The following is a 26,630-nucleotide window of genomic DNA, read 5'->3' as shown; positions in this document are numbered from 1 at the left end:
ACCCCTTGCTGACAGGTGTATAACATCGAGCACACAGCCATGCAATCTCCATAGACAAACATTGGCAGTCGAATGGCCCGTACTGAAGAGCTCAGTGACTTTCAACGTGGCCCGTCATAGGATGCCACCTTTCCAACAAGTCAGTTTGTCAAATTTCTGACCTGCTAGAGCTGCCCCGGACATCTGTAAGTGCTGTTATTGTGAAGTGGAAACGTCTAGGAGCAATAACGGCTCAGCCGCGAAGTGGTAGGCCACACAATCTCACAGAATGGGACCGCCGAGTGCTGAAGCACGTAGCGCGTAAAAATCATCTGTCCTCGGTTGCAACACTCACTACTGAGTTCCAAACTGCCTCTGGAAGCAACATCAGCACAATAACTGTTCGTCAGGAGTTTAATGAAATGAGTTTCCATGGCTGAGCAGCTGCACACAAGCCTAAGATCACCATGCGCAATGCCAAGCGTAGGCTGGATTGATGTAAAGCTCGCTGCCATTAGACTCTGGAGCAGTGGAAACACGTTCTCTGGAGTGATGAATCACGCTTCACCATCTGGCAATCTGACGGAAGAATCTGGGTTTGGCGAATGCCAGGAGAACGCTACCTACCCCAATGCATAGTGCCAACTGTAAAGTTTGGTGGAGGAGGAATATTGTTCTGGGGCTGTTTTTCCAGTTTCTGCATGACAATGCCTCCATGCATAAAGCGAGGTCCATACAGAAATGGTTTGTCGAGATCGGTGTGGAAGAACTTGACTGGCCTGCACAGAGCCCTGACCTCAACCCTATCGAACACCTTTGGGATGAATTGGAACGCAGACTGCGAGCCAGGCATAATCGCCCAACATCAGTGCCCGACCTCACTAATGCTCTTGTGGCTGAATGGAAGCAAGTTCATGCAGCAATGCTCCAACATCTAGTTGGAAATCCTTCCCAGAAGAGTGGAGGCTGTTATAGCAGCAAAGAGGGACCAACTCCATATTAATGCCCATGATTTTGGAATGAGATGTTCAATGAGCAGGTGTCCACATACTTTTGGATTGTAGTGTAGCTTGTCCTTATCAACAATATTTCCCAGAGCCATTTATTTTGAGATTGTGTGGGTGTGTGCGTGCTTGCACACCTGCTTGTGTGAACACTGGTCTCTGACTTCTCATGGTACATGTTATGATCCCGACGTCGTTTGCTAGGTTTGTGTCCAGAGTAGAAGAGGTTCTGAATGACTGGAAGCTGATTGGGAACAATTCAAGCAAACCACCAGAGAAGGTAACAATAAACAGTAATTCAATCAGACCTTACTGTTATGTAACAAGCACCATGCATTAATAAGCAGCGATCTGGTAAGCTTGTTGTATATCATGGATGCCCTGATTGTCCTCTTGATCCAGGGTGAATACACCAGTGGTACCTGGGAGGAGAAGACCCAGGATATCAATTTTGCTGATTTTAAATTCTCCATAACGCACCACTGCCTGAAGCAGGACTCTGAGGAGGGCGAGGGGAAGGAGGAACCTGAGGAGGGTATTGTGCTGCTGCGGCTTTTATTTATAATCCCTGTTATCATATGTCTCATAGGAATTGTCACTCAGTGTTTCCCCTAGGATTTCTTTCAGCAGTGGTAGCAAAGTTAGTGTAGGGAGGGGGTAGTGGGTTTGGCCAATGGCACGGTCTCCAACCCAACATTTTATAGGCCCCCTTCTTGGCTGCAGATAATTTCACTTTTAAAAGTTAATATTCTGTTAACTCATACCCAAATAATGTTGTTGACTCATCCTATACTTGTATTTGTGGCCAAAGCATAAATTAGAAAAAACACTTCAAAAACCCCACCTCAAACTTGTATCTCAAACAAACCGTTTCAAAAAGACTTGCTATTTCCTCAGAGTATGACATCATACTCTGAGGAGGATGAGCTGGCCAATCAGCGACTACTCATGTTCATATTTTGAATGACCGGTATACGCCCACACCATTCTGTTGGTGGGGTATGCCACACCATTCCAACACAGAAAAGCAGCTTTTTAACATACTTAATTACACATTTTGGGAAGGAAAGTTATTTCACTCGTATTGTAAGTAATTATAGTTCATATTTCATAGGAATCTGGAAACACTGTAGAGTTACTTTAAAGTAGATTTCCTGCAATTCTACACAATTTGCCATGAAATTCTACACAATTTGCCATGACTAATTCTGTGTTCTTATGCTATCTGAGTGACTCAAACATTATAACAAATTTTTTATTTTATTTTTTATTCTGGTGGTTGTTAGTTCTCAAAGATGAGTTTATTAAAAAATATATATAGTGCCATATATCTGGTTTTAGTCTTAAGTTTAGACCGAAAACATTTTACCGTCCCAAATTATTATTATACATACAGTACCAGTCAAAAGTTTGGACACACCTACTCATTCAAGGGTTTTTCTTTATTTTTACTATTTTTTTACATTGTAGAATAATAGTGAATACATCAAACCAGATGGGATGGTGTATCGCTGCAGAATGCTGTGGTAGCCATGCTGGTTAAGTGTACCTTGAATTCTAAATAAATCACAGACAATGTCACCAGCAAAGCACCCCCACACCATAACACCACCTCCTCTATGCTTTACGGTGGGAAATACACATGCAGAGATCATCCGTTCACCCACACCGTGTCTCACAAAGACACAGCGGTTTGAACCAAAAATCTCAAATTTGGACTCCAGACCAAAGGACACATTTCCACCGGTCTAATGTCCATTGCTCGTGTTTCTTGGCCCAAGCAGGTCTCTTCTTCTTATTGGTGTCCTTTAGTAGTGGTTTGTTGGCAGCAATTCGACCATGAAGGCCTGATTCACACAGTCCCCTCTAAACAGTTGATGTTGAGATGTGTCTGTTACTTGAATTCTGTGAAGCATTTATTTGGGCTGCAATTTCTGAGGCTGGTCACAGCTTTACCTCTGCAGCAGAGGTAACTCTAGGTCTTCCTTTCCTGTGGCGGTCCTCATGATAGCCAGTTTCATCATAGCGCTTGATGGTTTTTGCGACTGCACTTGAAGAAACTTTCAAAGTTCTTGAAATGTTCCATATTGACTGACCTTCATGTCTTAAAGTAAAGATGGACTGTCATTTCTCTTTGCTTATTTGAGCTGTTCTTGCCATAATATGGACTTGGTCTTTTACCCCCCCCCCCCCACCTTGTCACAACACACCTGACTGGCTCAATGCATTAAGAAGGAAATACATTCCACAAATTAACTTTTTAAGAAGGCACACCTGTTAATTGAAATGCATTCCAGGTGACTACCTCATGAAGCTGGTTGAGAGAATGCCAAGAGTGTGCAAAGCTGTCATCAAGGCAAAGGGTGGCTATTTGAAGAATCTGAAATATTAAATATATTTTGATTTGTTTAACATGTTTTTGGTTACATGATTCCATATGTGTTATTTCATAGTTTTAATGTCTTCACTATTATTCTACAATGTAAACATAAAGAAAAACCCTTGAATGAGTAGGTGTGTCCAAACTTTTGACTGGTAGTGTATATACATTTTTTTACATCATATTTTTGGGACTGGTGGCCACAATTTCCACCGCTGCTAAATTAATATAGAGGAAACACTCACTACATGATGAGACTAAATGGATGAACTCTACAGTTTTGTCTTGCCCACTGCTCTGCTCTCTAGCAACAGAGAGAATCTTAGTGGATATTAGAGAATATAAGTGAAGTTTCCACTCTGCTCTCTCCCCAGATGCCTTCCCCACAGCCATGCAGGACCTGCTCTGTATGAACAATGACTTCCCTCCCAGGGCCCACTGCCTCGTCAGATGGTGAGTACAGTACTCCAGGTCTCCTAACCTCCAACCCCTAACCTCTAAAATGTACCTCTTACCTTTATGTTAAGATGGGAATTAAAATGACTGAACATAGACATTCACAACTGCTATTGATATTCGTTAACACCAAATCCAGCTGATGTCTGATCCTTTTGAGAATATATTATAGAGTTTTTTTGTTTTAATAAGACTCAACTCCCAACTTGATAGATGGTAGCTGTTTGCTCTCATTAAAGTGTTCCGTCTTTGTTTGCAGGTATGGCATGCGTGAGTTTGTGGTCATCTCCCCCGGGGCCAACTGTGAGGCGGTCATCAGTGAGTCCAAGTGCAACCTGCTACTCAGCTCCATCTCCATCTCTCTGGCCAACACAGGCTGGTAGGTGACAGTAACTCAGAGCAACAGTGAATACTATATTAACTAATACTCTTTGGGAACAGTTTAATTGTTATAATTCACAGTTACATGGGTATGCCACAACACTTTATGTTCTTATGGAAAATAAAGTTAATATTGGTAACAGAATTTGCTTTGACAAATAAAAGAGCCTATACTGCCAATGTGTTCTATTCATATTCATGAATCTACACTATGGGAAAACAATGTTAGTTCTTACACATTCACACATCTAGTGGCAACATGCCCTTTGTATGTGTTTCTGTATGATGTCACAATCCATGTTTTAAAATAGCAACACTGTGGGTGGTGAGTACAGCTCTCCGTGGCATCGTATTGCGGTAGGTCAGCTGGTATCCATGGCAACGCCGGGCTAGATGGGAGATGGTAGCATTGTAGCTGCTCCGAGTGCTGTGGCTCTGCAGCTCTGCTTTGTGGTAGCAGCAAGGTCACCTGGCCTCCCACTGTGTCTCTGGGAGTTTACTGTGAGGCAGAATAACACTAATAACACACGGTTAGAATAGGAGGAAGCATGTAGCAGACCATCAGAACATATAGCTTCAAGTTAATTTCTTACATGAGCACTTGTTCTATTACTAATGCATATTGCATTTACTGCAACTGTTTTTTTTACCACAATCTTGTGACTTCAAAATTTAAAAAAGGATGACCGACTGTTGAATAGAATAATATTCAACAGATATTAGAAGGCTTATTATTCAATTCCATACTTGTTCAATCCGCTAGGTGGCATATGTTTTGTCTGTAATTTCTCTATTGTGCACCAGGTGCTGCTGTGTAGCTGTGGTAGAACAGGGATGCTGAGGTAATTACAGGATTTCAGTGTGTGGCTGCTCTTCTACATTGATACCAGAGATGCCTGGGATGTCTCTAAAGAGATCACTTCAAAATCAAAGTTTTTCAAACATCATGATTCGTCTGTTGTGCAGCTCCAAATGTATGCCTCAATACCAAACGAATTGGAAAGCTGAACAAAATCTAAAATGATTAAACTAGATGGTGCTTATCTTTCTCATTAATTTGGAGGTGATGCATATAGCTAGATCTTCACAACGGATTGCATGGGACATTAACTCATCTTGACACAAAAACAAGTGTAGTTACAGTAGCAACAGGATATCAATGTGTGTCTGCCTTCCCACAAAACATCTGAATGAATTAGAGTTTGAAATGACCTATCCCTTTAAAGTCCTCTATCTCCTCTGTCCCTGTGGATGTCATGCAGCCAGGTACCCATGTTTGTGCAGATCCAGCAGAAGTGGAGGAGGATGTACCATGGGGAGTGCCAGGGCCTGGGGGTGCGTACTGACTTTGAGATGGTCCATCTCCGCAAGGTGCCCAGCCAATACAACCATCTCTCAGGCCTGCTGGACATCTTCAAGTCCAAAATAGTGAGTATGGAAGGACCAGGGTTTATGACTAATTGCCTTACATGGACTATTATGAGTAGTGCCTTTCACATGGGTCACCCATAAATAATTGTAAGACTGGTTTCCCGGAATGAGAGTAAGCATAGTGAACTAGGATGTACTTTCAAAGGTGAATCTCCATTGAGCATGCTTTTTCAGCCATGACTAGGCTTAATCTGGGTCCGGGCACCCAGCCCCTACAATTAAATTATGTGATGCATATGATGGATAGCACAAGATATTACATAATGTTGTCTCTATTTCTGTCTCTACCCTTCTCCCTTTTTCTCTTCTCTTTCCTGTTGTTCTCCAGGGTTGTCCCCTGACTCCTCTGCCTCCCATCAACATTGCTATCCGCTTCACGTATGTCCTGCAGGACTGGCAGCAGTACTCCTGGCCTCAGCAGCCCCCTGGTAAGCACCACCAACAACACAACCACACAGCCCATTAACTGGAAGAAATGTGTCTAGTTATTAGAGCCGCTGACCCCGGCACATATATATACAGTGGGGAAAAAAAGTATTTAGTCAGCCACCAATTGTGCAAGTTCTCCCACTTAAAAAGATGAGAGGCCTGTAGTTTTCATCATAGGTACACGTCAACTATGACAGACAAATTGAGAAAAAAAAATCCTAAAAATCACATTGTAGGATTTTTAATGAATTTATTTGCAAATTATGGTGGAAAATAAGTATTTGGTCACCTACAAACAAGCAAGATTTCTGGCTCTCACAGACCTGTTACTTCTTCTTTAAGAGGCTCCTCTGTCCTCCACTCATTGCCTGTATTAATGGCACCTGTTTGAACTTGTTATCAGTATAAAAGACACCTGTCCACAACCTCAGTCACACTCCAAACTCCACTATGGCCAAGACCAAAGAGCTGTCAAAGGACACCAGAAACAAAATTGTAGACCTGCACCAGGCTGGGAAGACTGAATCTGCAATAGGTAAGCAGCTTGGTTTGAAGAAATCAACTGTGGGAGCAGTTATTAGGAAATGGAAGACATACAAGACCACTGATAATCTCCCTCGATCTGGGGCTCCACGCAAGATCTCACCCCGTGGGGTCAAAATGATCACAAGAACGGTGAGCAAAAATCCCAGAACCACACGGGGGGACCTAGTGAATGACCTGCAGAGAGCTGGGACCAAAGTAACAAAGCCTACCATCAGTAACACACTACGCCGCCAGGGACTCAAATCCTGCAGTGCCAGACGTGTCCCCCTGCTTAAGCCAGTACATGTCCAGGCCCGTCTGAAGTTTGCTAGAGTGCATTTGGATGATCCAGAAGAGGATTGGGAGAATGTCATATGGTCAGATGAAACAAAAATAGAACTTTTTGGTAAAAACTCAACTCGTCGTGTTTGGAGGACAAAGAATGCTGAGTTGCATCCAAAGAACACCATACCTACTGTGAAGCATGGGGGTGGAAACATCATGCTTTGGGGCTGTTTTTCTGCAAAGGGACCAGGATGACTGATCCGTGTAAAGGAAAGAATGAATGGGGCCATGTATCGTGAGATTACAGGGAACAATAGTATTGCACTTTGCTGATCCCAAACACATCGCCCGGGCAACGAAGGAGTGGCTTCGTAAGAAGCATTTCAAGGTCCTGGAGTGGCCTAGCCAGTCTCCAGATCTCAACCCCATAGAAAATCTTTGGAGGGAGTTGAAAGTCCGTGTTGCCCAGCGACAGCCCCAAAACATCACTGCTCTAGAGGAGATCTGCATGGAGGAATGGGCCAAAATACCAGCAACAGTGTGCGAAAACCTTGTGAAGACTTACAGAAAACGTTTGACCTGTGTCATTGCCAACAAGGGGTATATAACAAAGTATTGAGAAACTTTTGTTATTGACCAAATACTTATTTTCCACCATAATTTGCAAATAAATTCATTAAAAATCCTACAATGTGATTTTTTGGATTTTTTTTTCTCATTTTGTCTGTCATAGTTGACGTGTACCTATGATGAAAATTACAGGCCTCGCTCATCTTTTTAAGTGGGAGAACATGCACAATTGGTGGCTGACTAAATAATTTTTTCCCCCACTGTATACCAGAGTCGATGTGGGTTCGAATGCAGCCCACTGCCCGTCTAACTCCTCCTACCTTACCTGTCTGCTCTTATAAAACCACATCCTATCTGTTCAGTAAAACCACAAAATATGAAACGTGAAGGAGCTACAGTGCCTTCAGAAAGTATTCACACCCCTTGACTTTTTCCACATTTTGTTGTGTTAGAAGGTGGGATTAAAATGGATTTAATTGTCATTTTTTTGTCAACGATCTACACAAGATAATCAGTCTCTAAGAGCATTGCACACCTGGATGGTACAATATTTGTTTGTCAAGTTGGTTGTTGATCATAGCTAGACAGCCATTTTCAAGTCTTGACATATATTTTCAAGCCAATTTAAGTCAAGGCTGTATCTAGGCCACTCAGGAACATTCAATGTCGTCTTGGTAAGCAACTCCAAAGTATATGTGGCCTTGTGTTTTAGGTTATTGTCCTGCTGAAAGGTGAATTTGTCTCCCAGTGTCTGTTGGAAAGCAGGCTGAACCAGGTTTTCCTCTAGGATTTTGACAATGTTTAGCTCTATTCCATTCCCATAACGTGACGCAGCCACCACCATGATTGAAAATATGAAGAGTAGTACTCAGTGATCTGTTGTGTTGGATTTGCCCCAAACATAACACTTTCTATTCAGGACATAAAGTTAATTTCTTAGCCAATTTTTTTGCTGTTTTACTTTAGTGCCTTATTGCAAATAGGATGCATGTTTTGGAATATGTTTTTTCTGTACAGGCTTCCTTCTTTTCACTCTGTCATTTTAGGTTAGTATTGTGGAGTAACTACAATGTTGTTGATCCATTCTCAGGTTTCTCCTATTATAGCCATTAAACTCTGTAACTGTTTTAAAACCACCATTGACCTCATGGTGAAATCCCTGAGCGGTTTCCTTCCTCTCTGGCAACTGAGTTAGGAAGGACGCCTGTGTCTTTGTAGTGAGTGGGTGTATTGATACACCATCCAAAAAGTGTAATTAATAACTTCACCATGCTCAAAGGGATATTCAATGTCTGCTTTTTATTTATTTATACCCATCTACCAATAGTTGCTCTTCTTTGCGAGGCATTGGAAAACCTCACTGGTCTTTGTGGTTGAATCTATGTTTGAAATCACTGCCCGATTGAGGAACCTTACAGATGATAATTGTATGTGTGGGGTACAGAGATGAGGTATTCATTCAAAAATCATGTTCAACACTATTTTTGCACACAGTGAGTCCATGCAACTTATTATGTGACTTATTATATCTTTACTCCTGAACTTAAAAATGGTGCTTGGCCTGTATAGGTTAGCCCATAGTGTATTGGAAGCGGTCTTTCAATGCCTCCACGCGCGTTACCAACTTTTTTAGGAAACTGATATAATCCACTCGATCTCTCTTTGCTCCAAATTCAATAGTGGATGATTCTTTCCACGGTCATGTTAAGTGCTGCTCTCCGGGGTACATTTTAGTGCTGCAAAGAGATGCTCAACTCTTTGAGTGGTGCAGGGAAGGCGGTAAAAAGTAAGAGCTTGGAGAGCTTTTTAAACGGCTTACAAACAGACACTATTTCTGCTCCTCTTGAATGGGACCAGAGAGTTCTAATTAGAGAGACCAGAATATATTTGGACCTTTAGTTTTTATGGGATGAATTTGCCTGCCTTCAAGGCATTGAAGATGATAAAGCATAAAAAGTGTTTACAGTGTTGGTTCTTCTGAAAGTATTGTGTGCTGAATCAAAGTCATGTTTGAACAATTAAGGTAAAAGTGTGATTTTTTTTTTTTTTTTTTTTTTGTCTTCTCCAGACTTCGACGCTCTCCTCGGAGGTGAGGTGGGAGGGGTGGAGTTCGGGAAGCTTCCGTTTGGAGCGTGTGAGGATCCAATCAGGTAGGACCGATGGTACTGTAGCCATGACGACAAAACAATTCATGCTTGATTTAGAGATTTACATCATTGGTCATGTGTAGTATTTGTGTCTTTAGTATGAGCCTTTAATTAATTAATTAAATGTTTTATGTAATTAGTTAATCTCATAATGTGAAGTTGATTACGAAAAACAAACATACCTGTATTTTATTTAATTGTTGTCTCAGTGAGCTTCACCTAGCCACCACCTGGCCCCACCTGACAGAAGGCATTGTGGTGGATAACGATGTGTACTCGTAAGTATCCACCCCCACCCTCCCTCTCCCCTCTGCCCTTCTGGTTGACACACACTGAAAAAACATATCAACAACCTGAGCTACGATCTATCAAGAACATTGTTTGTCCCCCACAGAATGACAGGTATTTAGACAGGGAAGATGGAGGTGTCGTCTTCAATAAATAGAACCAGTAGCCAGGTTAAACTCATCAAGTAAGTGAGCATTGAGATAGATGGAGAGAGGGAACCGCCAGGTAGGTGATGTCAACGGTGAAAGAAGTTCCCTTTGAAAAACTGTGAAAGGTTGTTGTCCATATTAATTTCCTGTGTGCCAGACAGTGTAGGTGTTGAGGGCGGATGTGGAGGAGTTGTGTGGGAGTGGATATAACAAGTACTGTGCCCCAGCTACACCACTCGCTCGTTCAACTGCATTAAAGCTGAATGATTTTATGCTTTTCAGTTTAGTGATGAAGTGGTGCTCAGTGAGCCATCACTTCTTATTAACAGTGTTTGTTTTTCTTCGAGTCCCTTCATCCTACATTTTCATGACATTCACTGTATAAAGACGTAGAGCCTAATGTCAGCCCTCTGAAAATCGAAGACAGAGATTAGCCCAGCCTAAGATGGTCCTCCTCCAAAGATGTTTTGGGGTTTATTTTGATGGTTGTATTTATTGTTGAATTCCCTTAGGGCATTCTGGGATAGAAATGTTAGACATTATATTTTGGGATTTAAAAAAAGATATGACTTGCCTCGTGTCAACTTGAAATTGAAATTCTACCTTCCCTGACTGACTGGGTAATATACACAGTGTACAAAACATTAAGAACACTTTCCTTTTGCCACCAGAATTGCGTCAATTCGTAGGGGCATGGACTCTGCAAGGTGTCAAAAGCGTTCCACAGGGATGCTGGCCCATGTTGATTCCATTGCTTCCCACAGTTGTATGAAGTTGGCTGGATGTCCTTTGGGTGGTGGACCAGTCTTGATACACACAGGAAACTGTTGACTGTGAAAAACCCAGCAGCGTTGCAGTTCTTGACCAAGCCGGTGCGCTTGGCACCTACTACCATACCCCTTCAAAGGCACTTACATATTTTGTCTTGCCCATTCACCCTCTGAATGGCACACATACACAATCCATGTCTCGAGGATTAAAAATCCTTATTTAACCTGTCTCCTCCCCTTCATCTACACTGATTTGAGGTGGATTTAACAAGTGTCATCATAGCTTTCACCTGGTCAGTCTGTCATGGAAAGACCAGGTGTTCTTAATGTTTTGTACACTCAGTGTAGATTATATAGCAACTGATACCTAGTGGTTCTTATTTCAAGGATCCCAAATAATCCAATAAGTTAATAGATAATTATAATGTAATTACTCTTTCCACTATATAATCCCTATATTAACACCAGGAAATACCAGACCGTAAACTAAACCACACTAACAATGAACCTTTCCTCCTTTCAGAGCACCATGTTTTAATAGCCGTTGTTCAGTCCTAACCTAACCTTGACTATAATGGTAAACGTGAACCGCTTATATGATCCAGGGCCAGTTTTACCTTCCTCCCCTGTGTTAACTGACTGTCCTTTCTGTGTGACCTCAGTGACCTGGACCCGCTCCAGGCCCCTCATTGGTCAGTCCGAGTAAGGAAAGCAGACAGCCCCACGTGTTTGCTCGGTAAGACCCTCACAAAAATACTTACTGACCTTACAGAAACATTATAGAATCCAATTGATACCCATGTACTGTAATGTGCATGTCCATTGTCCTTCATCTACCAGATATGTGTATAGTGGGATTAGGGGGATCTACATCCCAAGACGTCTTTTCTAAGATTTGTTGGACAATAAAGTAGGGTTGGGTTGATGGTGACTAAATCATGATGTGACCGACAATGGTTTAGCCTATTTGAACTTGACTGGTGCCGTGCAGTAAAAAACGGGAGTATCGCAGCGCACAGCAGGGCAGCACACAAGTGACATTCTGAGTAATTTGCCTATTCCTATTTGTTATGGCCTATTTCGATAAATATGTTATATAGCCTACATAACACAGAAGAGGAATATAGGCCAGACAGCGGAAAACTCCACCAAAGCAGCGCAAAATGTCCAGTCAGAAAATATTGTTTCTCTGTCGGATGCATGGGCATTAGGCTATATAGCCTTAACCTATTTTTGTATTTTTTATATCGGACACTGATGAACTATCTTGTGTCTTGCTGTTTAAAAAAACTTGGCCTATATTCCCTTCACTCTCCATTCGATAGGGTATGAATATGACTGAAGGCTACGCTTCATCGTTTTATTCATGGTTTTCTCCCGATTTAAACAATGAATGTAACAGATTTCCATCTCAAAAAATGATTTGAATAGCCTAAAAACTTAAGGTAGCCAGAGTACTAATAATTAGAGAGAACAAACAATATTAATAGCCAATAGAAAAATCGAATGGCAAGTTTAATCAAGTTTAAGCTTATTAACCTCTACGGGATCGGTGTCCCGTATACGGGACGGTTGAGCTAACGTGTGCTAATGTGATTAGCATGACTGTTTGTAAAGAACAGCAAACTTTCCAGTACATAGACATGTCTTATTTGGGCAAAAAGGTTAAATTCTTGTTAATCTAACTGCACTGTCCAATTTACAGTAGCTATTACAGTGAAAAAATACCATGCTATTGTTTGAGGAGACTGCACAACAACAAAAAACGTATCACGGCAACTGCTTTGATACATTCTCCTCTGAAGGTAAATAATATACTTACATTCAGTAATCTTTCTCTGATTTGTCATCCAAAGGGTCCCAGAGATAAAATGTAGCATAGTTTTGTTTTGCTTTAAGACGGCCTCCCGAGTGGCACAGCGGTCTAAGGCACTGCATCGCAGCGCTTGAGGCGTCACTACAGACCCGGGTTCGATCCCAGGCTGTGTCACAACCGTCCGGGAGTCCCATAGGGCGGGCACAATTGGCCCAGCGTCGTCCGGGTTAGGGGAGGGTTTGGCCAGGGGGGCTTTACTTGGCTTATCACACTCAAGCGACTCCTTGTGGCGGGCTGGGCGCCTGCAGGCTGACTTCAGTCGTCAGTTGAATGGTATTTCCTCCGACACATTGGTGCAGCTGGCTTCCGGTTTAAGTGGGCGGGTGTTAAGAAGCGCGGTTTGGCGCCCAGCCCGCCATGACTTGACCTTCGCCTCTCCCGAGCCCGTTGGGGAGTTGCAGCGATGAGACGATCGCAATTGGATATCACGAAATTGGGGAGAAAAAGGGGTTACATTTTTTTATATATACATGCATACATACATGCATGCATGCATGCATGCATGCATACACACATACAGTTGAAGTCGGAAGTTTACATACACTTAGTTTGGAGTCATTAAAACTCGTTTTTCAAACAATAGTTGCCATGGTGTTTATACTTGCGTACTATTGTTTGTACAGATGAACGTGGTACCTTCAGGTGTTTGGAAATTGCTCCCAATGATGAACCAGACTTGTGGAGGTCTACAATTTTTCTTCTGAGGTCTTGGCTGATTTCTTTTGATTTTCCCATGATGTCAAGCAAAGAGGCACTGAGTTTGAAGGAAGGCCTTGAAATACATCCACAGGTACACCTCCAATTGACTCAAATGATGTCAATTACCCTATCAGAAGCTTCTAAAGCCATGACATCATTTTCTGGAATTTTCCAAGCTGTTTAAAGGCACAGTCAACTTAGTGTATGTAAACTTCTGACCCACTGGAATAGTGATACAGTGAATTATAAGTGAAATAATCTGTCTGTAAACAATTGTTGGAAACATTACTTGTGTCATGCACAAAGTAGATGTCCTAACCGACTTGCCAAAACTGTAGTTTGTTAACAAGACATTTGTGGAGTGGTTGAAAAACAAGTTTTAATGACTCCAACCTAAGTGTATGTAAACTTCCGACTTCAACTGTGTGTGTATATACAGTGGGGAGAACAAGTATTTGATACACTGCCGATTTTGCAGGTTTTCCTACTTACAAAGCATGTAGAGGTCTGTAATTTTTATCATAGGTACACTTCAACTGTGAGAGACAAAAATCCAGAAAATCACATTGTATGATTTTTAAGTAATTTGCATTTTATTGCATGACATAAGTATTTGATATATCAGAAAAGCAGAACTTAATATTTGGTACAGAAACCTTTGTTTGCAATTACAGAGATCATACGTTTCCTGTAGGTCTTGACCAGGTTTGCACACACTGCAGCAGGGATTTTGGCCCACTCCTCCATACAGACCTTCTCCAGATCCTTCAGGTTTCGGGGCTGTCGCTGGGCAATACGGACTTTCAGCTCCCTCCAAAGATTTTCTATTGGGTTCAGGACTGGAGACTGGCTAGGCCACTCCAGGACCTTGAGATGCTTCTTACGGAGCCACTCCATAGTTGCCCTGGCTGTGTGTTTCGGGTCGTTGTCATGCTGGAAGACCCAGCCACGACCCATCTTCAATGCTCTTACTGAGGGAAGGAGGTTGTTGGCCAAGATCTCGCGATACATGGCCCCATCCATCCTCCCCTCAATATGGTGCAGTCGTCCTGTCCCCTTTGCAGAAAAGCATCCCCAAAGAATGATGTTTCCACCTCCATGCTTCACGGTTGGGATGGTTTTCTTGGGGTTGTACTCATCCTTCTTCCTCCAAACACGGCGAGTGGAGTTTAGACCAAAAAGCTCTATTTTTGTCTCATCAGACCACATGACCTTCTCCCATTCCTCCTCTGGATCATCCAGATGGTCATTGGCAAACTTCAGACGGGCCTGGACATGCGCTGGCTTGAGCAGGGGGACCTTGCGTGCGCTGCAGGATTTTAATCCATGACGGCGTAGTGTGTTACTAATGGTTTTCTTTGAGACTGTGGTTCCAGCTCTCTTCAGGTCATTGACCAGGTCCTGCCGTGTAGTTCTGGGCTGATCCCTCACCTTCCTCATGATCATTGATGCCCCACGAGGTGAGATCTTGCATGGAGCCCCAGACCGAGGGTGATTGACTGTCATCTTGAACTTCTTCCATTTTCTAATAATTGCGCCAACAGTTGTTGCCTTCTCACCAAGCTGTTGCCTTGTCCTGTAGCCCATCCCAGCCTTGTGCAGGTCTACAATTTTATCCCTGATGTCTTTACACAGCTCTCTGGTCTTGGCCATTGTGGAGAGGTTGGAGTCTGTTTGATTGAGTGTGTGGACAGGTGTCTCTTATACAGGTAACGAGTTCAAACAGGTGCAGTTAATACAGGTAATGAGTGGAGAACAGGAGGGCTTCTTAAAGAAAAACTAACAGGTCTGTGTGAGCCGGAATTCTTACTGGTTGGTAGGTGATCAAATACTTATGTCATGCAATAACATGCAAATTAATTACTTAAAAATCATACAATGTGATTTTCTGGATTTTTGTTTTAGATTCCGTCTCTCACAGTTGAAGTGTACATATGATAAAAATTACAGACCTCTACATGCTTTGTAAGTAAGAAAACCTGCAAAATCGGCAGTGTATCAAATACTTGTTCTCCCCACTGTGTGTGTGTATGTATGTATGTATGTATGTATGTATGTATGTATATATATATATATATATATATATATATATATATATATATATATATATATATATATATATATATATATATATACACACACACACAGCACCAGACAAAAGTTTGGACACCTACTCATTCAAGTTTTTTTTTTTTTTTTACTATTTTCTACATCATAAAATAACAGTGAAAATATCAAAACTATGAAATAACACATGGAATCATGTAGTAACCAAAAAAGTGTTAAACAAATCATTTTTTGGGGGGGATTTTAGATTCTTCAAAGTAGCCACCCTTTGCCTTGATGACAGCTTTGCACACTTCTCTCAACCAGCTTCATGAGGAATGCTTTTCTAACAGTCTTGAAGGAGTTCCCACATATGCTGAGCTCTTGTTGGCTGCTTTTCCTTCACTCTGTGGTCCTACTCATCCCAAACCATCTCAATTGGGTTGAGGTCGGGTGATTGTGGAGGCCAGGTCATTTGATGCAGCACTCCATCACTCTCCTTCTTGGTCAAATAGCCCTTACACAGCCTGGAGGTGTGTTGGGTCATTGTCCTATTGAAAAACAAATGATAGTCCCATTAAGCGCAAACCAGATGGGATGGCGTATCGCTGCAGAATGCTGTGGTAGCCGTGCTGGTTAAGTGTGCCTTGAATTCTAAATAGATCACCGACAGTGTCACCAGCAAAGCACCATCACACCACCTCCTCCATGCTTCACGGTGGGAACTACACATGCGGAGATCATCCGTTCACCTTCTCTGCGTCTCACAAAGACACGTTTGGAACCAAAAATCTCAAATTTGCACTCCAGACCAAAGGACAGATTTCCACCGGTGTAATGTCAATTGCTCGTGTTTCTTGGCCCAAGCAAGTCTCTTCTTCATATTGGTGTCCTTTAGTAGTCGTTTCTTTGCAGCAATTCGACCATGAATAGATCACCGCAGTCTCCTCTGAACAGTTGATGTTGAGATGTGTCTGTTACATTTATTTGGGCTGCAATTTCTGAGGCTGGTAACTCTAATGAACTTATCCTCTGCAGCAGAGGTAACTCTGGGTCTTCCTTTCCTCTGGCGGTCCTCATGATAGCCAGTTTCATCATAGCGCTTGATGGTTTTTGCGACTGCACTTGAAGAAACCTTCAAAGTTCTTAATGTTCCGTATTGACTGACCTTCATGTCTTAAAGTAATGATGGACTGTCGTTTCTCTTTGCTTATTTTAGCTGTTCTTGCCATAATATGGACTTGGTCTTTTACCAAATAGGGCTATCTTCTGTATACCACCCCTACCTTGTCACAACACAACTGATTGGCTCAAACGCATTAAGAAGGGAAGAAATTCCACCAATAAACTTTTAACAAGGCACACCTGTTAATTTAAATGCATTCCAGGTGACTGCCTCAAGAAGCTGGCTGAGAGAATGCCAAGAGTGTGCAAAGCTGTCATCAAGGCAAAGGGTGGCTACTTTGAAGAATCTCAAATATATAATATATTTTTTTAACACTTTTTTTGTTACAACATGATTCTATATGTGTTATTTCATAGTTTTGGTGTCTTCACTATTATTCTGCAATGTGGAAAATAGTAAAAATAAAGAAAAACCCTGGAATGAGTAGGTGTGTCCAAACTTTTGTCTGGTACTGTATGTATGTGTGTATATGTGTATATATATATATATATTTTTTTTTAAGCTTTACCACAAGTTAAAGTTATGAAAAGTAGCTTATTTCCCAAATATTGTAGCCTAAGAAGGTGTTGTTGTGGCTTTCAAAAATAACAATAATGAAAGTCTATGTCCTTAGCCTAGGCTTAGGCTATTCTCAATCACAGCTTAATGAGAACGGGAGAACAAACAATATTATTTTATGATGCAAATAAAGCGATTTATTATCCAGTTCTGAAGACGGTAGACTGCTTCTATCCAGCCAATGATGTAGGCCAGTAACCTAGCTTATGACAGTAAGACAGCCCGTTCCTCATCAGACAGTCACTGCAACATCAAGAACGCGGAAGGAATATTAGAAAATATTTGCCATTGCCTGCACCTGGCCTCTGACCAGGCTTTCAACAACAACATATTTTGTCAGGATTCTTCCAGTTGCATTCGATTTTGCGCTATAGCCCATCTGTCGTTTTACCTGATTGTATTTTTTGGTGGCCAATAGCGAGATCATCATATATCACAATGTTTTAGGGGTACCTAATCACGATAAGACAAAGGTTGCCATCGCCCAACCCTACAATAAAGACTTTGAATTGAATGGAATAAAACCTAATGTTCCCCATCCCAGGTGACTTCCTGACAGAGTTCTTCAAGATGTGCTCTAAGAAGGAGACAACAGAGGAGATCCTGGGACGGGGTCCAGTTGAGGAGGAAGGCAAAGGTAATAGGACTTCCTCTATTAGTGTGTGCTATGGCTACTGGGGTGTTTCTCAATAGTCTAACATCACTCCCTCTCATTCTCCAATATGTTGTAAACCCAAAGGGGATTTGTGCAGAGCTCAGTGCTGATGGAGGAAAAGAAGAGTAGAACATGAAGCCACTTTGGACTATTGAGACCCTTGGCTTGTGTCTTTTAGTTTTTGTTTGTTTCCTGGTGCATGTGAAGGGAGCATATGCTGTCTCTGTCAGAGCCCACCCTCATTCCCTCCCTGTGTATAATTTATATCTCTCTCTCTTCCCCCCTTCCCTCCCCTGTTGTTACAGATGACATCAGCCATGCCCTGTCTAAGTTGACAGAGCCCACGGCCGTGCCCATCCCCAAGCTTTCTGTCTCTAACATGGTGCACAGCGCCCGCAAACGCATCCGCCGCCACCGCCGCGGCGCCGAATCACCGCTCAGCAACGATGTGCTCAACTCCATACTGCTGGTGAGAGCGGCAACGCTTAGACATGCGCGCGCGCACACACGCACATTGAAACCCCAAATAAACCATGCATCAGCTCTGATGGGTTCACTAGGCTATGTGTTTGGCCTGCTCAGACGTCTACTGCAGCCCTCTGAAGGCTTATGGGGATTTAGTCTGGCTGACATACTACACAAGTGGCTCTGCCTCAGTGGCTGTGAGAGAGAGAGAGAGCTCCAGCCTTTCTCTGAGAGGAGAGAAAGGGAGCTGAGTCTGCAGCCAGGCTCCACTGTTACTGGCACTGCTGTGTGGAACAGTTTCTTAATCAGCCGTGAAGACACTTTGCGTCCCAATTGGCAAGTCCCAAAGGGCCTCTATGGGCCCTGGTCAAAAGTAGTTGACTATATAGGGAATAGGGTGCCATTTGGGATAAACACACTGCCATTGGCCTAGAGGCTCAGTGGTGAGTCAGTTGGTGAATAAAACATTTAAAGCAGACTCTGTTAGTAGCAGAATTGTAATTGAGGTATTTTTTTGTCTAAAGGGTAAGATGGAATGGATGTTCCCTATGTAAGAGAATGGTTAAGCTCATATTTGTGTGTGTCTCAGTATCTCTTCCCAGATGCTGCCATAGACAAGTCATCATCAGAGAACAGCGAGATCAAGGCTTCTCAATTGAATACTGATGGGAAACCAGAAGAGAAGGATTCTGACGACTATGTATGTCTGCCCTCTATCTCAATTTTACTATCATTCTCACAGACAGACGTTGTACACCAGGGGTGTGTTCAGTAGGAATGACATTCGAGAAACAATTTGAAATACCTGAACTTGTCTGATAAAAGCACTCGTCTTTTTTCAGTGTGAACGAGATTGTTCCTAACTGAATGAAACTCACAAATACAATTTTCAGTTGTCAAACTTACACATTCAGTAAATCCATCATTGATTAGTGAAATTTTCTGCAGTACTGCATCCTGATTGTAGTCTCTTTGTCAACCCTCCCCCCTCCATCCAGAACCTGTACAACCAGCTCAAGTCTGCTCCTAGTGACAGTCTGACGTACCGCCTGGCTCTGTGTGTGTGTCTGGTTAACTTCTACCATGGAGGGGTTAGGGCCGTGGCTCACCTCTGGCAGGAGTTTGTCCTGGAGATGAGATACCGCTGGGAGAACAACTACCTCGTCTATGGGTGAGAGCATGATCGTATTTATTACGCAACAAACGATATATTAATTATATAATATAACTATATTATAATATATTTTTTAAAGGGAGAGTGCTTTTAAAGGGACAGTGTGACATTTTGGCAACTAAGCCATTTTTCTACTTATCCAGAGTCCGATTAACTCATGGATACCATTTTTATGTCTCTGCATGCAGTTTGAAGGAAGTTGCTAACTAGCGTTAGCACAATGACTAGAAGTCTATCTGCATGCTAGCTGTTCCCCTAGACTTCCAGTCATTGTGCTAGCACTAGTGAAACTACCTTCAACTTAATTCAAACTGCACGCAGAGACATACAAATGGTAATTGCCAAAATCTCACACTATCCCTATAAGATTAGAGAAACAAGTTAAAACCTATATTTATAGCAAACAGAGCGAGCAGTGGCACGATTGAGAGCCACGAGCGCACAGCCAACGCTTGCTCCTCATCTCCCTACAGTGCAGTGGCTCCCATCAGTTATATTTCAGATGGTGTCAACATCATTTAATTTTCATGCATTTTGGAGTCAAATGTTTTTTTTTTAAGTCACCTTCTCGCAGTCGTTCTACAAAAAAATCTCTCAGGGGCATGCTCCCGGACCCCCGCAGCAAAGAGCCCCCTCCTCCCGCTACCGTTCCCACCGCTGTTGATCCTAGGGGAAACACTGCACTTGATTCCAGAGGGAATAAAAATAGAAATTGGATTGAACCCTCATCAAATTGCATTGAACCCGAACCGGAATTCCATCAATGATGATGTTGAGGGTATACACTGTGACTGTATACTGAATCATCCCCTTCCTGTCTTTTTTCTTTCAGACTGGCCAGTGGTCCTCCAGACCTTCGCTGCTGTCTCCTCCACCAGAAACTCCAGGTGACTAGCACGGTCTATCAACTGTACACATACAGACCTCGCTATGATTATTACTAAGACTGTTTACTCAGTCCTAATAGGCTTTGTCAGAGCTTTCCCTCTTTAAGGCCTGCAACAACAACAAAGCTCTCTGTAAAGTCTTTGAGAAAGACCACTATAAGCCCCATTAATAAGCCTACAGACATGGATTGTGTATTTGTGCCATTCAGAGGGTGAATGGGCAAGACAAAATATTTAAGTGCCTTTGAACGGGGTATGGTAGTAGGTGTCAAGCGCACCGGTTTGGTCAAGAACTGCAACGCTGCTGGGTTTTTCACACTCAAGCATTCATCCAGCACAAATCAATCAGTCTGCAGAAATTAATTGTTTAGGAATGATGGATTAAGATGGATTAAGATGGTGGTAACAGCAGCAACTTGTACACCAGGATCTCTCTCTCTCTGTGTGTTTTTGGTTTGCATATTAGTCTGGTAGAGTGAGAGAGTGAGTAGACAGTGTAGGAGAGAGAGAGTGAGTAGACAGGTAGGAGAGTGAGAGAGTGAGTAGACAGGTAGGAGAGTGAGTGAGAGAGTGAGTAGACAGGTAGGAGAGAGATATTGAGTAGACAGGTAGAAGAGTGAGAGAGTGAGTAGACAGGTAGGGGAGAGAGTGAGTAGACAGGTAGGGGAGAGAGTGAGAAAGTGAGTAGACGGGTAGGAGAGAGAGTGAGTAGACAGGTAGGTGAGAGAGTGAGTAGACAGGTAGGAGAGAGAGTGAGAGAGTGAGTAGACAGGTAGGAGTGAGATATTGAGTAGACAGGTAGGAGAGTGAGAGTGAGTAGACAGGTAGGAGAGTGAGAGAGTGAGTAGACAGGTAGGAGAGTGAGAGAGTGAATAGACAGGTAGGAGAGTGAGAGAGTGAGTAGACAGGTAGGAGAGTGAGAGAGTGAGTAGATAGGTAGGAGAGTGAGAGAGTGAGTAGACAGGTAGGAGAGTGAGAGGGTGAGTAGACCGGTAGGAGAGTGAGAGGGTGAGTAGACCGGTAGGAGAGAGTGAGTAGACCGGTAGGAGAGAGAGATTGAGTAGACAGGTAGGAGAGAGAGTGAGTAGACAGGTAGGAGAGAGTGAGTAGACAAGTAGGAGAGCGAGTGAGTAGACAGGTAGGATAGGGAGTGAGAGAGTGAGTAGACAGGTAGAAGAGTGAGTGAGAGAGTGAGTAGACAGGTAGGAGAGATATATTGAGTAGACAGGTAGAAGAGTGAGAGAGTGAGTAGACAGGTAGGGGAGAGAGTGAGTAGACAGGTAGGGGGGAGAGTGAGAAAGTGAGTAGACGGGTAGGAGAGAGAGTGAGTAGACAGGTAGGTGAGAGAGTGAGTAGACAGGTAGGAGAGAGAGTGAGAGAGTGAGTAGACAGGTAGGAGTGAGATATTGAGTAGACAGGTAGGAGAGTGAGAGTGAGTAGACAGGTAGGAGAGTGAGAGAGTGAGTAGACAGGTAGGAGAGTGAGAGAGTGAGTAGACAGGTAGGAGAGTGAGAGAGTGAGTAGACAGGTAGGAGAGTGAGAGAGTGAGTAGACAGGTAGGAGAGTGAGAGAGTGAGTAGACAGGTAGGAGAGTGAGAGAGTGAGTAGACAGGTAGGAGAGTGAGAGAGTGAGTAGACAGGTAGGAGAGTGAGAGAGTGAGTAGACAGGTAGGAGAGTGAGTAGACAGGTAGGAGAGTGAGAGAGTGAGTAGACAGGTAGGAGAGTGAGAGAGTGAGTAGACAGGTAGGAGAGTGAGAGAGTGAGTAGACGGGTAGGAGAGAGTGAGAGAGTGAGTAGACAGGTAGGAGAGAGTGAGAGAGTGAGTAGACAGGTAGGAGAGAGAGATTGAGTGGACAGGTAGGAGAGTGAGAGAGTGAGTAGACAGGTGTGAGAGTGAGTCGACAGGTAGGAGAGAGAGTGAGAGAGTGAGTAGACCGATAGGAAAGAGTGAGTAGACCGGTAGGATAGAGTGAGTAGACCGGTAGGAGAGAGTGAGTAGACCGGTAGGAGAGAGTGAGTAGACCGGTAGGAGAGAGTGAGTAGACCGGTAGGAGAGAGTGAGTAGACTGGTAGGAGAAAGAGTGAGTAGACCGGTAGGAGAGAGTGAGTAGACCGGTAGGAGAGAGTGAGTAGACCGGTAGGAGAGAGTGAGTAGACCGGTAGGAGAGAGAGTGAGTGAGTAGACCGGTAGGAGAGAGAGTGAGTGAGTAGACAGGTAGGAGAGAGAGTGAGAGAGTGAGTAGACAGGTAGGAGAGAGAGTGTGAGAGTGAGTAGACAGGTAGGAGAGAGAGTGAGAGAGTGAGTAGACGGGTAGGAGAGAGAGTGTGAGAGTGAGTAGACAGGTAGGAGAGAGAGTGTGAGAGTGAGTAGACAGGTAGGAGAGAGAGTGAGTAGACAGGTAGGAGAGAGAGTGAGTAGACAGGTAGGAGAGAGAGTGAGAAAGTGAGTAGACAGGTAGGAGAGAGAGTGAGTAGACAGGTAGGTGAGAGAGTGAGTAGATAGGTAGGAGAGAGAGTGAGAGAGTGAGTAGACAGGTAGGAGAGAGAGTGAGTAGACGGGTAGGAGAGAGAGTGAGTAGACAGGTAGGTGAGAGAGTGAGTAGATAGGTAGGAGAGAGAGTGAGAAGGTGAGTCGACAGGTAGGAGAGAGAGTGAGAAGGTGAGTAGACAGGTAGGAGAGTGAGTGAGTCGACAGGTAGGAGAGAGAGTGAGTGAGTCGACAGGTAGGAGAGATAGTGAGAAGGTGAGTCGACAGGTAGGAGAGAGAGTGAGAAGGTGAGTCGACAGGTAGGAGAGAGAGTGAGAAGGTGAGTCGACAGGTAGGAGAGTGAGTGAGTGAGTCGACAGGTAGGAGAGAGTGAGTGAATCGACAGTTATGAGAGTGAGTGAGTCGACAGGTAGGAGAGAGAGTGAGAAGGTGAGTCGACAGGTAGGAGAGAGAGTGAGAAGGTGAGTCGACAGGTAGGAGTGAGAGAGTAGACAGGAGAGTGAGAGAGTGAGTCGACAGGTGTGAGAGTGAGTCGACAGGTAGAAGAGAGAGAGTGAGTCGACAGGTAGGCGAGAGAGTGAGAAGGTGAGTCGACAGGTAGGAGAGAGAGTGAGAAGGTGAGTCGACAGGTAGGAGAGAGGGTGAGAAGGTGAGTAGACGGGTAGGAGTGAGAGTGAGTCGACAGGTAGGAGAGAGGGTGAGTGAGTCGACAGGTAGGAGAGAGGGTGAGTGAGTCGACAGGTAGGAGAGAGGCTGAGTGAGTCGATAGGTAGGAGAGAGGGTGAGTGAGTCGACGACAGGTAGGAGAGAGAGTGAGTAGACAGGTAGGAAAGTGAGAGAGTGAGTAGACAGGTGTGAGAGTGAATCGACAGGTAGGAGAGAGAGTGAGTAGACAGGTAGGAGAGGGGGTGAGAGAGTGAGTAGACAGGTAGGAGAGAGAGTGAGAAAGTGAGTAGACAGGTAGGAGAGAGAGTGAGTAGACAGGTAGGTGAGAGAGTGAGTAGACAGGTAGGTGAGAGAGTGAGTAGACAGGTAGGTGAGAGTGAGAGAGTGAGTAGACAGGTAGGAGAAAGAGTGAGAGAGTGAGTAGACGGATAGGAGAGAGAGTGAGTAGACGGGTAGGAGAGAGAGAGAGAGAAGGTGAGTAGACAGGTAGGAGAGAGAGTGAGAGAGTGAGTAGACAGGTAGGATAGAGAGTGAGAGAGTGAGTAGACGGGTAGGAGAGAGAGTGAGAAGATGAGTCGACAGGTAGGAGAGAGAGTGAGAAGGTGAGTAGACAGGTAGGAGAGTGAGTGAGTCAACAGGTAGGAGAGTGAGTGAGTGAGTCGACAGGTAGGAGAGAGAGTGAGTGAGTTGACAGGTAGGAGAGAGTGAGTGAATCGACAGGTATGAGAGAGAGTGAGTGAGTCGACAGGTAGGAGAGAGTGAGTGAGTCGACAGGTAGGAGAGAGAGAGAGAGTCGACAGGTAGGAGAGAGAGTGAGAAGGTGAGTCGACAGGTAGGAGAGAGGGTGAGTAGACGGATAGGAGTGAGAGTGAGTCAACAGGTAGGAGAGAGGGTGAGTGAGTCGACAGGTAGGAGAGAGGGTGAGTGAGTCGACAGGTAGGAGAGAGGGTGAGTGAGTCGACAGGTAGGAGAGAGGGTGAGTGAGTCGACAGGTAGGAGAGAGAGTGAGTGAGTCGACAGGTAGGAGAGAGAGTGAGTGAGTCGACAGGTAGGAGCGAGAGTGAGTGAGTCGACAGGTAGGAGAGAGAGTGAGTGAGTCGACAGGTAGGAGAGAGAGTGAGTGAGTCGACAGGTAGGAGAGAGAGTGAGTGAGTCGACAGGTAGGAGAGTGAGTGAGTCGACAGGTAGGAGAGAGAGTGAGTGAGTCGACAGGTAGGAGAGAGAGTGAGTGAGTCGACAGGTAGGAGAGAGTGAGAAGGTGAGTCGACAGGTAGGAGTGAGAGTGAGTAGACCGGTAGGAGAGAGTGAGAAGGTGAGTCGACAGGTAGGTGATTGAGTGAGTAGACAGGTAGGAGAGAGTGAGTAGACCGGTAGGAGAGAGTGAGTAGACCGGTAGGAGAGAGTGAGTAGACCGGTAGGAGAGAGAGTGAGTGAGTCGACAGGTAGGGGAGAGAGTGAGTAGACAGGTAGGAGTGAGAGAGTAGACTGGTAGGAGAGAGTGAGTAGACTGGTAGGAGAGAGTGAGTAGACTGGTAGGAGAGAGTGAGTAGACTGGTAGGAGAGAGTGAGTAGACTGGTAGGAGAGAGTGAGTAGACTGGTAGGAGAGAGTGAGTAGACTGGTAGGAGAGAGTGAGTAGACTGGTAGGAGAGAGTGAGTAGACCGGTAGGAGAGAGAGTGAGTGAGTCGACAGGTAGGAGGAGTGAGTGAGTCGACAGGTAGGAGAGAGGGTGAGTGAGTGAGTCGACAGGTAGGAGAGAGAGAGAGTGAGTGAGTGAGTGAGTCGACGGGTAGGAGAGAGGGTGAGTGAGTCGACGGGTGAGTGAGTCGACAGGTAGGAGAGAGGGTGAGTGAGTCGACAGGTAGAAGAGTGAGTGTGTCAACAGGTAGGAGAGAGAGTGAGAGAGTGAGTAGACAGGTAGGAGAGAGAGTGAGAGAGTGAGTCGACAGGTAGGAGAGAGGGTGAGTGAGTCGACAGGTAGGAGAGAGAGTGAGAGAGTGAGTAGACAGGTAGGAGAGAGAGTGAGTGAGTGAGTCGACAGGTAGGAGAGAGGGTGAGTGAGTCGACAGGTAGGAGAGAGAGTGAGTGAGTCGACAGGTAGGAGAGAGAGTGAGTGAGTCGACAGGTAGGAGCGAGAGTGAGTGAGTCGACAGGTAGGAGTGAGAGTGAGTGAGTCGACAGGTAGGAGAGAGGGTGAGTGAGTCGACAGGTAGGAGAGTGAGTGTGTTTTAGACACACATTTTCTCCTCTCCTCCGCTCCTGACTGCATGTGCAGCCATAGAAATAGAATGAATGGAACAGGAGTCCCCCCCAAAAAATCTGTTAACATCATTTGAAAGAACATTCTACATTACTATGGAAATTATTGCAATACCAGGCAGCGGTTCCAAGCCTGTTGTATTAATTAAATTTCTATGTGTCCTGCTGCTGCATTGTGGTCATCCAGTCAGCTTTTTGTCTGCAGTGGCCCCAGACAACCAAACCTAGACCCATAAACACTGTTGTTATTCAGCCACCCACGCCTCACCTGGGGAAGAGAGGGAGGGATTGTGGAATGAGAGAGGAAGCGATAAAAGGAAGGGAGAGAGGTGGTAATAAAGATGTCCAGAGAGAGTGGGAGAGAGTGAGCGAGGATGAGAGGGAAGGAAGGCGAGGTAATATCTTTCTGGAAAGGCGGAGAGAGCCACTTTATCTGCAATCACTTTAAAAAGAGGAAGAGGTGCCCAGGCGGCACTGGGCAAAGAGCTCCTGACTCATAAACTGAGTCTGTCTCTGTATCTCTCCCTCTACCAACCTACCTCTACCTCTCTGCTCTCTCCCCCTTCTCTCTACCTCTGCGCTTCTCTCTCTCTCTCTCTCTCTCTCTCTCTCTCTCTCTCTCTCTCTCTCTCTGCTCCCTTCTCTCTCCCTGCTCCCCCCCTCTCTCCCTCTCTCTGCTCCCTACTCACCTAGGCTAGGCATGCATCAGTATTAGAGCAGAAAGTGACTCTATTCACGGCGCTGCAGCCTGCCCGAGGTAGACATTTGGAGCTCAGTGTAGGAGGAGAAGAAGACTTTAGTGTGGGCACAAAGGGACATGATGATGAGAAATGGCTCGGTAAGGGCCAAAGGGATGAGATGGGTTTATACTGGCTA

General features: G+C 44.3%; 1 protein-coding gene across 3 annotated transcripts in view; it reads left to right on the top strand.

Moving 5' to 3' along the window:
* Positions 1-26,630, top strand: part of rab3gap1 (RAB3 GTPase activating protein subunit 1) — a 53,660-nt gene that overhangs the window by 744 nt on the left and 26,286 nt on the right. For all 3 annotated transcript variants that reach the window (XM_041844142.2, XM_041844141.2, XM_041844143.1), the window contains exons 3-16: positions 1,188-1,263; positions 1,386-1,518; positions 3,738-3,816; positions 4,079-4,198; positions 5,463-5,628; positions 5,960-6,059; positions 9,509-9,590; positions 9,797-9,865; positions 11,457-11,530; positions 17,704-17,796; positions 18,120-18,283; positions 18,869-18,979; positions 19,278-19,450; positions 20,286-20,340. In XM_041844142.2, the coding sequence (XP_041700076.1) occupies positions 1,188-1,263; positions 1,386-1,518; positions 3,738-3,816; positions 4,079-4,198; positions 5,463-5,628; positions 5,960-6,059; positions 9,509-9,590; positions 9,797-9,865; positions 11,457-11,530; positions 17,704-17,796; positions 18,120-18,283; positions 18,869-18,979; positions 19,278-19,450; positions 20,286-20,340 (1,495 nt within the window). The remainder of the gene's footprint in view (positions 1-1,187; positions 1,264-1,385; positions 1,519-3,737; positions 3,817-4,078; positions 4,199-5,462; positions 5,629-5,959; positions 6,060-9,508; positions 9,591-9,796; positions 9,866-11,456; positions 11,531-17,703; positions 17,797-18,119; positions 18,284-18,868; positions 18,980-19,277; positions 19,451-20,285; positions 20,341-26,630) is intronic.

This window comes from Coregonus clupeaformis, chromosome 23 (genome assembly GCF_020615455.1).
Source record: "Coregonus clupeaformis isolate EN_2021a chromosome 23, ASM2061545v1, whole genome shotgun sequence".
Taxonomy (NCBI): domain Eukaryota; kingdom Metazoa; phylum Chordata; class Actinopteri; order Salmoniformes; family Salmonidae; genus Coregonus; species Coregonus clupeaformis.
This window is presented reverse-complemented; position numbering and strand designations above follow the sequence as displayed.